The sequence below is a fragment of the Equus przewalskii genome, chromosome 19 (assembly GCF_037783145.1).
Source record: "Equus przewalskii isolate Varuska chromosome 19, EquPr2, whole genome shotgun sequence".
Classification (NCBI taxonomy): Eukaryota; Metazoa; Chordata; class Mammalia; order Perissodactyla; family Equidae; genus Equus; species Equus przewalskii.
This window is the reverse complement of record NC_091849.1, coordinates 51,947,586-51,966,365: the sequence shown is the minus strand read 5'-3', so window position 1 is coordinate 51,966,365 and position 18,780 is coordinate 51,947,586. Positions and strand designations below refer to the sequence as shown.

The following is an 18,780-nucleotide window of genomic DNA, read 5'->3' as shown; positions in this document are numbered from 1 at the left end:
ATTTTGCTATCATAGAGGAAGCACAGAATTTTTGATGAGGTAAACTCTAAGATCACTCAATTCAGTGGAAGATCTGAGATGAGAAGTTTTAAGTGCGTCTCAGGAATTTACACTTTTCTAATGCTCCCCACAGAATTCTGATGCAACCAGCCCGGTTTCGATCCTAGAGTAAGTTTTGGAACCAAACCCAATACGCTACTATTATAGATGAGAAAAAAGAAGCCCACAGGACAAGAATGAAGTATGTGACACAGGAGCATTTATGTAAATTAAATTAGCTGCACACAAAATAATAATGCAACTTTTGAGAGAAAATATACAAAAAATACTTTAGTAGAGTTGACTATGAAGAGAAAGGAAAGCAGAGTGAGAGAGCAGAATTAAAGAGAATACATACGTGAATAAATTTGAAAGCAATAAAAGAATGAATAGGTAGTAATAAAGGAAAAGGGCATTTTAGATGAGAGTAATGTCCTTTTAATAATGTTAATGGATCTTTTCTTCACTCCAATACCAAAATTCTCCAAATAATAGCTAGCATGCTGAAAAATGTATAAAACTGCGTACTTAGATTGGAACGTGAAAGTTTTACATGTATGTGTCACTTGATCTTGGTAACAATCCTATGACAGAGATTCTATTTTTATTGCTATTCTACCGGCAAGGGAGCTAAAGCAAGATTTTGAATTACTTTTCCAAATATAGGCATAAAACCATTTATTCAACAAAGTTAATTCAGCAACTGGTATCTTAATTTAAGCACAGTCTGCAGAGAAACTTCAAGTGCATTTCACTACAGGTAGAGTATGTATAGGTACACCCACCGATCAAACCAAAATACTTCTGATGATGAGAAGGGGCAGTAAAAATGACTGAAATCATATAATTATAAAAATATTTATTGGGGTCAGCCTGGTGGCATAGTCGTTAAGTTTGTGCACTCCATTTGGGCAGCCCAGGGTTCACAGATTTAGATCCTGGGCACCGACCTACACACTGCTAATCAAGCCATGCTGTAGCAGCATCCCACATACAAAATGGAGGAAGACTGGCACAGACGTTAGCTCAGGGATAATCTTCCTCAAGCAAAAAAGAGGAAGGTTGGCAATGGATGTTCGTGGGGGGCCAATCTTCCTCACCAAAAAAATAAACAAATAAATAAAATTATTTATTGACTGAAATGGTTTATGCTGGTAGACTTGTAAAATATTTCTTTTCAAAAAGCTATTTTTGAAAGCAAAATTCTTTCAAAAAAATTAAAAAACGCATATTGGTAGACTTTGTAAAAAAACGTCAAGGACAGATCAAGACACATGGTCACCCTAGATAGGAATACAATCCACGGATGTGAATCCCGCAGATATGGAGGGCCGACAGTGTTCATTGCTCTGTACCGTTTAATGAAGGGACTTGAGCATCCATAGATTTTGGTGTCCGCAGGGAGGTTCCTGGAACCAATTCCCCATGGATACCAAGGGAAGACTACTCTCGTTTTCCTCTCTCTGTGAGAGACTCTAAAGTCTTGCCCTGACCTCCAGCAATGACAGCAGCCTGGGGTCGGCAAGGGGGAGTGGGAGTAATCAGGGCTGGGAGGGCTTCCCCGCTGGAAGAATAGAGGTGCGCGATGAATAACACTCTCTCCTGCTCGGGGAAGTGGAAGCGATTTTTCAAGCGACTGTTCCAGAGATAAGCAGTGAAATAGTCAAACTGAAAGCACCAGAGAAAAGCTGGAACCAGCCCTTGCATTGAAATACACAATAGAATTTAATAGCAGCAGAACCAGTGGGAGGACATATGGATAAAGAAACCGGCCATACTTATCTCTTTCATGAGACAGAAGCAAACTAGAAATAAAATAAAATGGTAAATGGCCACAAAAATAGCACAAGGATAATGCATTTTTAGAAAACCGAAAGTAAAATAAAATGACTGCACAGTCACAAACTAGGCCCCCAAATAATATAATTTTTGAAAACTGAAAGAGAAAATATCCTGAGAACAGCTGTGAATTTTCTCCTGGGACTTCAAAGCTGTCTCTCTGTCTACGTAGATCCTATTCCTACTTGTAAAACTTCTCAAGTTTTCGTTGTAAATCTAGCCTTCCCCAGCGGGAAATCCCAGCCTTTCTCCAGCCAGCGAATCAGAAAAGTCATCCGGCCGCAGAAGGCTTCGCTCTGGCTCCTCCCACTTCTGTTCATAGGCTGGCTGTGTGTTTTCTTGCTTGTTGCTGGTGCAAATTGGCAGAGTAGAGGCTCAGAGGAAACAATGATAAGAGAGAACTTCCTGTCTACAGGGCCTATGGTTGTGCTGAACCGAAGGGAGAAAATGTAGTTGGGATAAGAAAAGAGGAAAAGTGCATAAAACTGAGTTAAGTTGGAATGTGAAAGGAAGCCAGAAGAATTGGAATTTAGGGGTGGCTTAAAACAACACCTGTGCCTCAGAGATTATGAGTAGAAGATGGAAGAAATGAAGCAGAAGATGGAGAAAAGAATAAAAGTTATGGAGAGCAATAAACTTTCTACTTATACACATCATATGCGCATTAACTCTCTTACCTGAGGGCCAAGAAAATAGCTGAGACTCCCACAGCAAGTATTAGTGTTGCCTGGGAAGATTAATCTTTCTAAATGAACTGAATTCTCAAACGTAGAAAGCAGACTCCACTAGGCCTTGACCTAGTCATAAACAGATGTGTTGTGTGTGGTACTTTATTAGCTCTGAAGATAAAAATGTTTTAATGCATAGCAAAATGCAGGAAAGATTGGCAAAATGACTCTGTGATGAGACACAGTTTTAAGATAGTAACCCCCATACACTCAGACACATAATTCTCCTGTACGCTTTATTTTTTTCAGCAGTTATACGTAACCCAATGCATAATATATCAAAAATAAGGAAAATTCTCTTGAGTTTTGATAGCCAAAGTTTTGATTTGCAGGATCCTGGACTTCACATTTAGATCATAAACATAAGATCTGTGAATATATATAATATAAATCATTGACCCACTTATGTCACCTCAGGCCTTGACATTTTAGTAGCAGCCTCTGAACTTCAAAATGCTTGTCCCTGCTTCTCTTTGCCTGATAGCCCTTTCTGAGGATTTATGCTCCTCTCCCCGAGTTCAACCCTCAAATAGCCACTAGCAGGGTTCCCCTCCTGCCACCTCATGTTGCCTCACTCAGAGCTGTACATTCTACACTGGCCCCCAGAATTCCCCAGTAAGCTCAACTCCAGGGACCCCCAGCGATAACTTGCTTGATGAGGAACCCTTTATTAGCTGTCTTCTCCTCCTTGTCTCAGCTCCCCACTCCCTTAACTGGTGTTTCCTCAAACCACCTCCCAAATTAACTATTCATATATTCTTCCCAGAGAAATTCAAACAAAGGTACAATTGATTCTCATTATTCATAGGAATTATGATCTGTAAAGTCACTGCAAACATGGAAGTGCAAATGCTGAACCACTGCTCCAAGATGAAATATAAGATTATGTTCCTGTGAGTCTGATTACGTTTTCATCAACCAATCATGCATAACCCTGTTTGATGTGTGTTTCTCTTTAAAGACACCTTGTTTAGTATATATTATTCATTTGTTGACATTGAACTCACAGCCACAGCACTATAACTTGAGTCTAAAGGAAGCTTACCTGACACGCATCTTTTCTCTGTAAGGTGCATCACAGCCTGTTTGCATGAAGAACCCTAGACAGCACTTCAGCATTATGCTTAGGGGCCATTTTAAAGAATGAGATCACCGATGAAAAGCACAAAAATTCAAAACACGTGGTACCAGACAGACAGTGAAAAGAACAACTGCTTACAGCATGAGAGCTGAAACAAGAAAGCAGAATGTCCCCTTGCTCACCTCAGCTGGGAACATGTGCACAGGTCAATCAAATTTTTCACTGTTCTTCACATGTCCACAAATGACCACAAAAGTGAAGTGAGTATTGATTTGGGGGTTACAAATAAATTTTAGTGAATAGCCAAATTCACAAGTATGGACTCTTGTGCAGTTTCCTATGGCAAAGACGGCGGGAACAGAAGAGTAGAGAAGGACACGTAGGGTATCTAAGCTGATGGTCCTGAGACAGCCTCACAATTTACCTGCTCCCACTATGCAGGTAACAATGCTTTCCCTTGCATGCTATAAAGACTCAGAAGTAGCTGACCGAGAGCCTGTGAGAGCATGCCGTGCAGGTGAAGAAAGAAGGATGCAGCAATGTATTACATGATTGATGGTCATACACCAGACAGGACTGAGGACACCCCAGGGGATACCAGAGTCCACCGATAGCAGAGGAAGATCAGATGCCTCCTGCCTCCACATCCCCACCCCACCTGTGCTCCCATGCCCAGGCGCTCCATTAGCTCGCTGGAAATTGGATGCAGCCCTCAAAAAAAGGAGATCCTCAATTGACTGAAAGTGTACTGAATTTACTAATAAGTCCATCAATTGACTCAGATTGAGTTTCTGCTTAAAAAGAAATAATCTGAAATATTCAAGCATCTTGGGCTACTAGTTAATAAGTGGGTCATTTTAGGATCTGTTCATCATTAACAGATTTATCGCTATACCTATAATGTGAAAAATAGCATATTAAGCATGTCATGCCCTAGATGGACACTAAGACAATCACAACAAATAAATACAAGATAACTTAGAATATGCTTGAGATACCTTGGCACAGGCAAGGATTACAGAAATTGATAGGAGAAAAATATCACTTTGAATGTCAATGCACGGGGGGACTTCACAGAGGAGGAGGGATAATTTGACTGGGTCATAAAGTACAAGAATGGTTTGCATAAGTAAAGCAAGAAGCAGGAAGGGATTCTTTGTGGGGAGAATTCATGAGCAAGTTGAACCGCAAGAAATTCCCAAGGCATGCCTGGAGGAAAATAAGTAGATTGGTTTAAATCAAGCAGCATAAATAACAGAGTTGCGAGAGACAGGCATACCAAAAGAGGAACCCATTCAACTTGGTGAATGACTAGCTATGAGGACAAAGCAGAAAAAGCATAGTAGATGAAACAAATGTTGAGTTTGGGGACTGAGAATTGTGATATTAATGACAGAAGTAGGGAATCCAGAACAGAACTAGTTTGAGGCGAAATGAATGATGAGTTTGAGATGACAACATGACATCCTAGGGGAATTAACAAGCAAGCAGCTGAAGGTATAAAACTGCATCTCAGAGGAGAAGCAGAATTGGAAATGTGGATTTGAGAATTCTAAGTACTAAGATAGCCACTGAAGCCTGTGCGTGGGTGAATATCTGAAGGGAGGCAACTAGAGAGAAGAGAAAGAGGAGGAAGAAGTGTCCACAAAGAAGGAGCAGTCAGAGAGCTGGAATTTACATATTATCCCAAGAGCAGAGTGAGGAGAAAGATTCAACAGTGAATGATCAACTGTGTCAATTGCTATAAGGGATAAAAGAGATAGAGGACTGAGGAAATTCAGCTGAGTTTGCGGACAGGCAGTTTACCCTTGAGAGAGAAATTCAAGTAGGGTGGTTGAGGTGAAAGACAGAACGCTTTCAAGAGTGGGTTAAAATCTGCGACAACATGGATGGAACTTGAGGGTATTACGCTAAGAGAAATAAGTCAGATGTATGATTTCATTCATATGTGGAAGACAAACACATGTATAAGGAGAACAGATTGGTGGTTACTAAAGGGGAAGCGCAGATGGGAGGAGGCCAAAAGAGAGAAAGGAGCACATATGTACAGTGACAGATGGAAACTAGACTTTTTGTGGTGAACACAATGTGGTCTATACAGAAGCTGAAATATAATGATGTACACCTGAAATTTACACAATGTTATAAACCAATGTGACCACAATAAAATAATATTTTTTAAAAAGAATGTGTTAAAGAGTGAGTCTATAGAGGGGGAATGGAGATAATGGCTATTGATCACTCTGAGAGAAAGAAAGTCTTGAAATTACTGGGTTTGGAGCATCATCAAGAAAAAGGATGGTGAGGGGCCGGCCCAATGGTGCAGTGGTTAAGTTCACATGTTCCGCTTCTTGGAGGCCCGGGGTTCACCGGTTCGGATCCCAGGTGCGGACATGGCACTGCTTGGCAAAAGCTGTGCTGTGGTAGGCATCCTACATATAAAGTTGAGGAAGATGGGCATGGATGTTAGCTCAGGGACAGTCTTCCTCAGCAAAAAGAGGAAGATTGGCAGTAGTTAGCTCAGGGCTAATCTTCCTAAGAAAAAAGAAAATTAAGAAAAAGAAAAGAAAAAGATGGGAAATTTAAGAGAGTGACAACGATGATATTCCAGGAAGCCTAATTAATAATAAGATCTAACTCTCACATGGTTCTTGTTATGTTCCAGGCACTGTTCTAAGTACTTCATGCATATTAGTACATCTTCATCTCATAATACATACTCTACTAAGGTGGGTACTCTCATCATCCTCATCTTACAGATGACTAAATGGGAGCACACAGAGACTAAATGACTTACCCAATATCAGCATCTGGAAGGAGAGGGGTCAAGAAATGAACCCGGACAGACTGACTAGAGACATCATACTCTTACCCAGTAGGCTATATTATTTTCAAGGATTAAAGAAGGAAGTAATAGTAATGACTCCATTCATGAGACTAGGGGAAAAAGAGGAAATACTGGTTTATTCAAATATGAAAAAGAAAGTACCTGAGCATCATCATAGATGATATGACATCAGATGATAGAGCTCTATCTTGAAAGTAAGAGAAGGGGGTGGGGAGTGGGTAAGGATGTGGAGACACATGGAGTCTAATGAAGATTTAGAAGAGAGGAACACATACTACAAGATTCATCATGAGATAAAACCTGTTAACTACTTGCTTTCGCCCCAGTTGATGCCCTCGTCAAAGATAAAGTCAAGTTCACTGTGGCTCTCCAGGGGGAAGGGTGGAAAGATTTGAGTTGGGAGATGAGCCTAAAAGGTAAAGCTCTAAAGTTAAGCCTAGGAATGACGTCAGAGCATTGGAGAGAAGTTAATTTGGGTAGCAGATTATGTTTTACAATTCCAAGCAAGAAGCTATTTTAAGTAAAAAAGACAAGTGTTGATAACTTAGTATGCTATTGGCCCAATATTTACAACACAAGGTGTGTAAACATGGATATCAAATTGGGTAATCCGTATATTGTAATAGGAACAATTGAAGTACAGGACTAAGCAACTGAATCTTCCATCAAGAAATACTGTCTTACTACATTATTATTATTATTTCAGATGTGAATGTTTCTTTGTTCAATATCAATGGGTTTTGGATTCTGAAAGACAAGATCTATTATGAAGATTGTGTAGACTGAAAATAGTTTTCCGGGCTCAAGTGGCTTTTATACATTGTTCTTCACAGCCTGACCAAGCACAGGCTAAAATAGGGGTGAGCTGCTGACTCTGTCCTTGCTGAATGGTTCCAGAAAACACCACCAAAATATCAAAAGAATGAGCTTTTTAATGCAATTGATATCTATAAAATACAATTATAACCCTATCATAGACGACAACTTATAGGAAAATGGTCAGGTTTTTATCAGAATTGCTAACTCCATTTAATAGCTAAATGAATTTCATCAATGTTGGCAAGCATTTTCCCTGAAACAGTTTCCCTGAATTACTTCCGTTTTCTAGACGAAAAGTAAGAAACAAACGAAGGTCATGAAAAATGTCATCCTAATGCCCAAAAACATTTTGCTTGCAGAAAATGAATATTTTAAAAGTTTAACTGAAGGGTGATCATTTGGTCATGATAGACACTATTAAATTAAAAAAGCAAATTTTTCTTCATATAATGGTGTTCACTTTTTAGATGATTGTCTTTAGACTGGGTTTATGAGCATTTTTTCAAAACAACATTTCAAGGCCCAAGGAATATTGTTCAGCTATGTTCTGGAACATATGGCCGTGATTGATTTCCAAGCATAGAAGTGTACTTCATCAGATACAAAGAATTTGCAAAATAAATGCTTCTAAACAAAATCTTGAATTTTATAAAAAGATTTCATTGCAGGTTGAGTTTGACTAGTCATTTCTTTGAGGGAATTTTCAGAGTTTGAGAGTCTGTATCAGCCAGGATGTCCCTATGGTAATGCTCAGAAGAACAAAGGGCACTTATACACAAGCTTCATGTGGTATTGACTGCTCACTTCTGGTAGAACGTTCATGATCACATTCCAAAGCCAACTATAAATAATTTTTCACTTAAAAAAAATATGTATATAAGATATTGACCATCTCTTCTTTTTACATATCTCATTACTATACATTACGAGGCAGATATACACATTTTAAAATGTTAATATTATTTTACAGATCTTTGCAGAAATTCTAAGTATTTCTTTGCCCATTGACTGCGATAGTAAGGGTATCCTCATTAAGTAACTGTAATTTAAAGAAGCTTTTTAAGAGCATTAAACTAAGACTGGAAGATAGATCAATAATGGCATCTTGTAAGGTTTTGGAAAATTTCTTGAGATTTCTACCTTGGGGTTAGAACAGGAAACAATGAGGAACACAAATCAGGACATGACTTTGAGGCAAAAATAAATATTTAATAATTTCTCAAGGTTAATTATCTTTTCATAAGGTCACGTGCTTTAACACAAATATTTAATATTCTTAGTATATTTAAATGTTAAATATTTAAATATTCTTAATGTGTGTTTCCTCCACATTTAAGTTTTAGAAGTTAAGCATAAAGAACATTCACAGCACAGAACAATTCCTATTTCAGCAGGGAATTCTCACCTTATTATACGCGTTGTGACTAAACAGGGTGTGAGAATTGTCCTGTTCATCACTCAGTGAGAAGGAGGACAAGTGACTGAAGGGTCCTGGGGTGAGACAGTCAGCGTGTGAGAGGGTCTGTGGGTGCAGCAGGGACTTAGCAGGAGGATAGAGTCTAGTCTGATATAAAGGATGGAGAGAAACAGGCTTGTGAGGGACTGTCACATCCTGGGAAGAAGAAAGGCATAAAGAGCGTGTTAGTGGACAATGTCAAGCTCATTTGTAATTAAGTCGAAATATTCTAGGCATTATGTCGGAATCTCTTGCTAGTAAGAAAAAACCTCTCCTCGTACTCAGTCCCTCACCAGACACCTGCTTTCATAGTGTATTGTTTGTCTCTTCCAGTAATTCCTGTCAGCCTCCCACCTCCAGCCTCTCCCGAAGAACTCAGTACCTGCAGTGTCTCTTGAAGGGTGCCAAGTTTGTTATTTTTGAAAATATTGAGAGGAGAAGTGTTTAAGGATGGAGAGAGCTCATCATGAAGGGGGCAGGATGGGACTACAAAAGCCTTCATCTAAGAGGTAGGTAATGGTGGAAATTAATTTAAGGGCTCTTGTGATTTGGTCTGGAAGAAATTGGGGGCGAAAGGGGAGGGGGCATCGTAGAGGATATCAACCGGTGAGCAGGGGGCAAAAGTACTGAGTATGCACACGGGGTCAGGGAGAGGTGAGTCTGGAAAGAACGAATGAAGTCTTCGGTGCCAGGCAGTGTGTTGCTTTGGAGAGAAAGTGGAGAGAGAGCAAATAGATGAGTTTAACTGTAGAGAGGAGAGGGGATGAGGCCTGAACTAGAGCAGGTCTTCACCTTGGAAAGGGGATGAATGCGAAATGCTTTGAGGAAGTAGGAGCTGCCAGATGAGGCCATGAATTAAGTGAATGGAGTGAGGAAATCACAAGAGTGGGAAGTCTTGAGCCTACAAAGAAAAGTTTCAAAAAGGGCCTAGATACGTAAATATCCATGAAATTACAGGGCTACTTATTTGCAGATATACACGGACCTCTTACATTTCTGAAATATTTCATGTAAGGTAATAAATTGATAGTGATTATCCTACAGTAAAAACCCTGAGGACATGAACCCTATAAAATGAAACCTGCTCTATTTACCTCTGTGACCTCAGAGTCAAGGACAATGCCTAATATAGGAGATGCTTAATGCATTCATGATTGAACTTTCAAAGGAAGATGATATTTTCTATGAGTTCAATAATATAGTCTATTATTCTTTTATTTCTCTGATCCATAAGCAATGAATGGATATGTTTGGCTTTGTGCGAAATGGAAATTTGATATAAAATAACATACATTGCTCAAAATGACATTCAGCTAACAGGTAAATTCAACTTTTAAAACTGTACAATTAATATGTTTTCACGTAGGCCGAATTCATTTTGCCAAAACCATGTGTTTTTAAGCCACTGATTGGTTTTCTAAAATTTATGCTGAATGTGTTTGCTGTATCAGAAGAGGTCCATACCATGGGTTCAAAGCTTACTTTAAAAAACTCTTGAAAAATTTCAAGCAGGTTAGGAAATTACAATTCTAAAGATTTTAAGTTTGTAGAAATGAGAGGCTTTAACCGTCTATACTTTGAAAGTGTGACTAAATGCGCTTTATTTGTATTAGTTTCCTGTTTGTGCTTCAAGTGTTTATTTTACATGTCAAGGAAATACAAATAGACATTCTCATTTCACACACAGACCACAAGGATACATTTATGAAAAAGATAGCACCCTCTTTACAATATTCTGTATCTTATTGGAGGGTTTTTTTCCCCACTTGACGACAGTTTGGAATATTTCTATATTGGTGCATGAAAGCTATGGATTCCCTACGGAGACACATGACTGAGTTATCTCACTGACTGTGTTGCCATTCAGTGCTTCTCTTGGAAGCTCCACGAATACCACCTAAAATATCAATCACCTAACAGAGTGATCAAATTACCTCCCTTTACTACTTTTTGTACTTGTCATTCTTTTCTTTTTTCAAATTCCATTGGCTAATGCCTCTAAGATTACTAAATAATAGTCATGTTAGTGTGCAACTTTAATGGGATGCTTGTAGTATTTGCCCAGTAAAGATGGGTTTTAGGGGCCAGGCCCTATGGCTGAGTGATTAAGTTCACGCGCTCCGCTTTGGCCGCCTGGGGTTTCATCGGTTCGGATCCTGGGCATGGACCTAGCACAGCTAGTCAGGCCACGCTGAGGTGGCGGCAGCGTCCCACATAGCACAACCAGAAGGACCTACAACTGGAATATACAACTATGTACCTGGGGGCTTTGGGGAGAAGAAGAAAAATAAAAAGAGAAGATTGGCGACAGATGTTAGCTCAGGGCCCATTCCTTAAAAAAAAAAAAAATGGCTTTTACATTGAAATATATTCTAATTTTGTTTTATTTCTCAGTCAAATATTTCATTATTTTATCAATAACTAATTACACTTCTTAATCAATGCAGAAAGTGATTAATGAGAAAACTGAGTCACAAGCACAAAAAGGCAGCCTTGTTATGAGGAGATGAGCCGAACAGTCTCTGTTTATTTTCTGGCTTCAGCTTTTGGGGAGGGTTTACAAACCCATTGTGAGGATGTCAGGAGGAGAGCCTGCAGCAATCCAGAGGAAGCAGAGTTCCCTATATGGGGGAATCTGGCAAGGTCAAGGTCTGACCCCCCCATCAAGAGGAAAACCTTTGGAGAGGGTGTGCTGGTCTGTGTTGTATGTTTCTAAGCTCGCTGTGGGCAACCTCCGTTTCTCCGAGTCGGTTACACCTGAAGATTTCTGTAGCATCAGATGGTGCCAGCTGTTCCAGGCAGCTGGTCGGGGAGGGGAGAGCAGAATTTCATCAGCATTTGCACAGGCCAAAGAGAGCTAAGAATCTTGGCCAGGCTCACAACAGCACTGTCCGGTGGACAGTACAGTACAAAGGTGAAACGATTCTTGGTGGCGACAGAATATGTCACTTGAGGCACCTCATCCAATCTGTGCTGGTTGTCTTCTCCGCTTCGTATAAGTTGTTATCCTGCAATTCCCTTTACCATCATCCTGGGAATTTTCTTTGCCTGTCTCTTGTGTTCAATCTCCTGTTTCCAGTATCACGTCTTTCTTTTCCTTGGTTTCTTCTCATATTTGCTGGACCCTAAAAGAGCTTCCTGGGAAAATGGAGCATTGGAAGCAAATTTTTGACACCCTGCATGTTGAAAATTTTGTTCTGCCCTTACATTTGATCTTTTGGATATAGAATTCTAAGTTGCAAAATCATTTTCTTCTGAATTTTGAAAGTATGGTTACATTGTAACAGTGTTACTACACTGTTACTGTTTTATACACTTTTCAAAAATATTTTTTATGTATTATTTCCATAACTTTTGTGTTTTCCAATTATCTTTTATCAATTCTTATAAATTTCTTTCTTTTGTTTTTTTATGCAAAGGGCATTTTACTGTTCTTAAATTTTCCAAATTGAATATTAAATTGATTTATTTTTATTCTCTTATTTATCCATTAAGCATATTTAGAGTTATAAATTTTCTTCCAAGGACTATTTTAACTGTACCCCAGAAATTCTAATAGACAATAATTTTTTACTTTTTTTTTCCAGGTAGAAATTTTATTTCGAATTTCCTCTTTATATTGAAAAGCAAATTTTGCAATATACAGATGGCAGAGACTTTTTGTGTTTTCTAACTGTGTTATTAATTTATAAAATTTTGTGATCAGAGGAAGTTCTGGGAATTACTTTTATCTTAGCATTAATAGTTTTTTCTTTTTGGTGTAATATATAGTCAGTTTTTATGAGAATTTTACACATACTAAAAAGGATATTTCTTTGTTTTGTTGCAGGATATAATCTAACCATATGTATATTAATTCGATTTACTTTAGATGATCTATCTTAACCTATTTTTCCACATAATCTATTATAAACTGAAAAATGAGTTAATTAAAGCATTTTGCCATTCACATATTGTCAGTTCTTTCTCATCTTATCTCTTGCTTTTGCTTTATGAGTGTTGATGTTATATTTTGATGTTTAGATGCTCTAACTATTGTATATTCCCTGTAAATTTTATCCTTTAGTATATAAAGGGGTGTCTTTTTGTCTTGCTTAAGGAATTTTTGGCCTGAATTCAACCTGCCCATGGTGAAGATTGTGACCTCTCCTTTCTTGTTGTTTGTGGTACCTGGAGTATTTCGTCATCTTCAGCTATTGTCAATCACTTTGTTTAATAGTCTCAATGTAAAGATTGATTTTGTGTGTTATCCAATCTGGGAAGCATTTCTTTTCCCTTTTTTTATTTTATTTATCTCCATAGTAAAAACTCTTTCCTGGACCAGATGTTTTCGCAAGAGGGTCATATGAGAAAAGGACCACCACCTGGGATTGACCTTGTGCTCCAAACAAAGCACTGGGGCGTGAGTTTGCTTAGCTTCTATTTTTCCTCAAGTAATGAACACTGTCAGCTGTGCGGTACTTTCCATAGCAACGCATCTATGTCCAGGCTGCCCAGAAGAGAGAGAGAAAGCCTCCTGCCAATGTGATTTGCTGTGTGATTCATCATGTAGCCACATAGCCTCACCTCCTCTGCCTCTCAGAACAAAATCAGGTCAGAGATGGTCTGCTGCCAACACCGGCAGCCATGCAGAGACAAGCGACTGGGGGCTTGCATGTTAAGGTGCATTCCACATGCTCAAGAGGAGTATTGGCTGACTCCGCACTCTGTAGTCACTATACCCTCGGCTCCACATCCTCCTTCTCTCCATTGGTTCTCGCAGGGCTTTAGCTGTCACTACTTGTTTGCTTGTGATCTAATAGGAGTTTGTGGTTTTCTTTCTCCTCCTTTTGGCTTTTGGATGATATCAGTATGAAAAAATGTAATTCACTGCTGAATTTATACCTGTCATATTCAAACCAGGAACCTCATTTGCATTTTTGAAAAACAAATATTCATAATACATCTTGAAGTTTATCACTTTTTAAGATACTTTGCCATGGAGATAACTTAAGAACCTCTGAATGTTCCAAAAGATTTCCTTGGTCCTTCTTCATTTCGTTATTGTAAAGATAGATAGATAGATAGATAGATAGATAGATAGATAGAAGTAGATACATAGATGACAGCTAGATAGATATCTTTATTCCTATTTCTATATATAGAAATCTTTATTATCTATCTTATATATAAATATATATATAGTATGTATCTACATCTTCCTTGTCATTATAGCTTATCCACAGATGTTGATATAACTGCAACCTCATACTACAATCCTTTTTGTTAAAATATACTCCATTGCTGACTATATCTTCACAGTTTTCCCATAGAACAGTGATTTTATTGAAGAAGTCACCTATCTTTCCTGTAACCCCCCAAAATGGCAGTTTTTGTATATTTCATATTGAGAACACAAATGCTATAAATTGAGAATATTTTTAAGTTTATACTTTGATCCAACTGCAAAATGAAACTTCACAGAGTTTCAAATTCCAAGTTAGTGTTTCAAATCTTCAGAGGGGTTTTCTATGCATTTTCTAATGGTATTAGATACAAAGGAAGGAATTTTAGTTCATCATTCTATTGCTTTCTATGTATTATTTTACAGTGTTTACTGCAGCAGGAAGAACACGTATATCTCCAATTAAACTGGGTTTTTAACTTTTCCTTTATGAAGAGTCTTCGAAAAGGACTTTTATCATTCACTTCAGCAAAACTTTAAACATTATAGTTCTGAGAACCCCACATCTTTAAACATTACTGAAAACTGCACAGCATCTCCATGTCCTGGATGCCTACTTTGTAAATGTCTCACTCATTATGGTAACAGAATACAACTATCAGTCAAAATTCAAGGCAAAAATATAAACTTAGAGCTGGGTACACTGACAATGAAAGAAGATATAAAATTTTATTTAAAATAGTCTCAAAAATTTACAAAAATTGGCCTACTTCTTGTCAAATTCAAGTAGGTTATCAGTGTTTATAACATATTTATGGCCAATAACAAGCTTATCCTAGGCATGGGTACTGTGTCACTTCTGCCATTTCTTGCTGTTTATGCCTATATTAGAAGTGGTATATTCAATGTAGATTATTTTGCAGGAGATTTTTAAAATAAAGTCATTTGCTAATTTTATGAGGATTACTTTAAAGATAGTTAAAATGATAAATTATATGTCCATCTAGGCACATGAACTGCCACAGCCTTAAGGAACAGCCAACTTAGGGCTCTCTGTCTACTGCACAAAGCTGGAGAGCTCTTGACACTTTTCTAGGAAATCTCACTTAGAATGTACATGAGTTGTGACTGTCTATCACTCAGACATACAAAGGAGACCAATGTAAACCTGTATAAATCAGCCAAGCTTAAAATCTTTCTTATTATTTTAGGTCAGGAGTTGGTCAACTTTTTCCAGTTAGTATATATTGTAGGCTTTGCAAACCTTATGTTCTGTCACAATTACACCTGCTATGGTAGTGTGAAAGCAGCCTTAGACAATACATAAATGAATGGGCACAGCTGTGTGCCAATAAAACTTTATCCATAGGAACAGGTGGTGGAGCAAGTCTGGCCCACAGGTGATAGTTTGTGACCCCAGTTTTAGATTTTAAAAAAGACATTAATTGGGGCCATCCCTGTGGTGTGGTGGTGAAGTCAGTGTGCTCTGCTTCAGCAGCCCAGGTTCACAGGTTCGCATCTTGTGCGTGGACCTACACCACTTGTCAGCCATGCTGTGGTGGCAACCCACATACAAAGTGGAGGAATATTGGCACAAATGTCAGTTGAGGGCTAATTTTCCTCAAGCAAAAAAAAAAGGAAGACTGGCAACAGATGTTAGCTCAGGGCTAACCATCCACCGAGAAAACAAAAAAGAAACATTAATAAAATCTTTATCGTGTCTGACTTGTACGCCACCTCCACCCCAATGAATTATCTTGAGGTTGGTACATATTACTTTGAAGACCGCTGTTCTAAATGATTCCTGAAAATGAACATTATTCTGCTCTGCTTTAGCATTCAATAGATGAATCTTTGGATGTTCTAACCTTTGAGGGAAGGACAGGTGTCATAAAACTGTCTTGCACATGTTTCTATCAGTGAGATATGTAGCATAGTTATTTCTGATAAAATACTTTAAACTGCTTTTCAGTTACTTGAGAATTGTCATTTTCAATAAAAAAAATACTTAGAACAAATTTTTCAAAATAAAAGAAGCCTTACTTAGGAGCTTGTTTTTTTTAAAGGAATTAATTATTTTGGTTGATTATAGTATCCTATCTCGCAAAACTTCAAGAACACAAACACTAATGAAGCAAATAATACCTGTATTCATCAGAGAAAAATTAGCAGACAAGTAAGCAGTAAATAAATTAATTTAACTCTGTTTATTAAGAGAACTGTAGATATTGCAGAATTAAGTATTGACAGAGACATCAGAAAAATTAATGCTACAGCCATATGGGATGCACTCACCACTCTAGAAAAAGTCCACTTTCTACAGAGCCATCAAGTCCAACTGTTTAACTTCAAAAGCTGTTTCCATTGCAACACCAAAGGGCATTTTAGGGCACTATGGGCTCTTTTCATTAAAGCCTGCACATCTGAGATTCTTTTGTTCCATCCTGACATTTTAAAGTTACCTCCTTTCCTGTGGTTTGGAAGTGAAGGGTGAAAATCCGCTTTCTCGCCACTCCCGCTGTCCCCTCTTCACACCACGCAGACTCATCTGCGCCCTTGGGAACTCAGAGCACCACTGGGTGAAATTACTGGAGCCTTTAACTCCATCCTCTCTCCCTTCTTCCCATCTCTTTGGTAAACAACACTTATTTTTAAATGCTGCACTTATTTTCAGTTTCCTCTCCTGCCTGGAGCTTTTAACAATTTACAATCAGAGTTATAGCATTTCTGCTATAGTTTTAATTTAAAACAACACTCTGTTCATAAAGTCAAGAACAGTTACAATGTATTTCTTAAAGAGTGACTCCTTCAGCCAAAGATACATCAACACTTCACAGATACGATCACAGAATCCCCAAATTACCACGAAAATATTCCAATCATCTAACATTTCACCAAGATCAAGCCAAGATAAATTAGGTCTCTTAATTTTGAACATATGGTATAATTTCTTGCTTATCAGCCCTAATTTTGAAGAATCCATATGCATTTTAAAAACAGATGTACGTAAGGCAACACTTATCTACTTTGAATCCTGATTTGAACCAAAACATTTGAACTTGTGAAGTATGAAAAAAAGATAGCATATGCTTAACTACTTCAAATCCTCTATACAAAAAAAAGTTTTCAAATTATAAAATATAATTTCAAAGATAAGCCTTGGCTTATTTAGTGCTTAAAGTTTGTAGTTGTCTGACAGCAATTTCACAGAGCAGATGACATGGATAAGTGTGAAGGCTTTTGATGGAGACATGCTCAAGGGAAAAGGAAGAGAAAAGATTTCGTTATCAATCACTGTGGACACCAGAGGGCTCAAACACTGAATTTTATGTTTTTTCTGTACATATAGTTTAATTCTTGTCCTACGCAGCTGACCTGAATGCATTGGTTGGAGAGATGCAAGGTAAATCGAATAGTTAGAAAGTAACCTAGAAAAGACACTTCTCCGATTTCTCATAACGGTGGAGAGAAGGAGGACATATTTTGGTCACTCCTTACTAGGAAGTCAACTCCTTTCTTCAAAAATTATAGGGATGGTAAGGGAAATGATAGCAATAAAAATTTAAAATTTGCATCCCTTTTAAAGTGTTCAGAGCCCTTTCACAGTGACTATTTCATTTAACCATCAACGGGTATTACCATGGGTACCATTACAAATGCAATCAGTAGCCTCATTTTTCTAGGATAAAATTGAAGTTCAGAGAGTTGACTGATCAACGCAAGATCACTCATTGCATTCTATCACAATGTTTCTCTCCTTTGCAGGAAGCAGGAAAGTCAAAGGCTCCAGTAATCCACAGCCAGGGTAGGGGCCCTTAATGGATTAGAGGACCAGAGGACCAGGCCATGAAGTGCGCAGCCTGAGTGTGAAGTGGACAGTTTAGAATGAGGAAACAAAGAGGGTTGCAGAGAAGGGTAAGAATGGCAGAAAGGAGACAGAGATCAAGGTTCAGAGTATTTAGAACCCACTAGAATCTAAGCTCCCTGGGGGCAGGGATATGGTCTGCTCTATTTCCTGTGAAGTCACTCACATCTATTGCAGAGCCTGAAACAAACATGAAATGGTCAAATGCTAAGAGCAGAGGAAAATAGAGTGAGTGTGGAGAAAGCAGCGACACTATCCATCAGGAAACCACAGCACTCCTCTGCACTGCAGGGACCACATCCAGGGAAGAGTATTTTCCTGTTCTTCCACCCCCATAGTCCCGTGCTCTGTGGTCCTTCCACCAACTCAGGCAGCTAAGGCTTAATTCCACCTTAATGTCTCAGGGTAGGAGTTTTGGTGGTGATAGAACAGAATTTCAAAGAGTTAATTTTTGGATTTTGAGCTTCCGAATAGATTTTGGGAATGTATGGCAGAAGTAATACTTTGAGAGAGAAAGCCTTTGGGTTTCAAAAGTCCAGGATTCAGGACATCAAAACTCTGGAAGAATATACAATAAATCAGAGTAAGAACACAGAAAGTTTGCTTAGCCTGAGGGAAGGAGACAGGGCAGAACAGGATGGAGGAGAGGGAGGGAAACGGGGAGATCAGAAGACCCAGTAAGGGACTGAGAAAGGTCGCTCTGCTCCACCATCAGTACTGGGCTGATAAATTTGGTGAATCACAGATTAGGGAAGACACGTGTGCTGGATTCCAAGTAAAAGTGGACAAAATGACATGAGTCACAAGTTTCCCAGTGTCTCGTCTGGTATGGGACCCACAGAATAGGTGTATCGAGGGAGGAAAAACAAGAAGCTCTGAGAGAGGTCATCTTGAGAGTGACAGGAGATTTCGGGAACTGGTTGGACTTTAAAACAGTAAGA

At 38.5% G+C, this 18,780-nt stretch overlaps 1 protein-coding gene across 50 annotated transcripts in view; it reads right to left on the bottom strand.

Annotated features, from left to right (window-relative positions):
* MLIP (muscular LMNA interacting protein) overlaps positions 1–18,780 on the bottom strand; it is a 232,125-nt gene that overhangs the window by 24,831 nt on the left and 188,514 nt on the right. For 29 of the 50 annotated variants that reach the window (XM_070586268.1, XM_070586275.1, XM_070586274.1 and 26 more), the window contains one exon: positions 8,760–8,966. The exons of the other annotated variants lie outside the window; for them this stretch is intronic. In XM_070586268.1, coding sequence (XP_070442369.1) covers positions 8,760–8,966 — 207 coding nt within the window. The remainder of the gene's footprint in view (positions 1–8,759; positions 8,967–18,780) is intronic. 50 annotated transcript variants of the gene reach the window in all.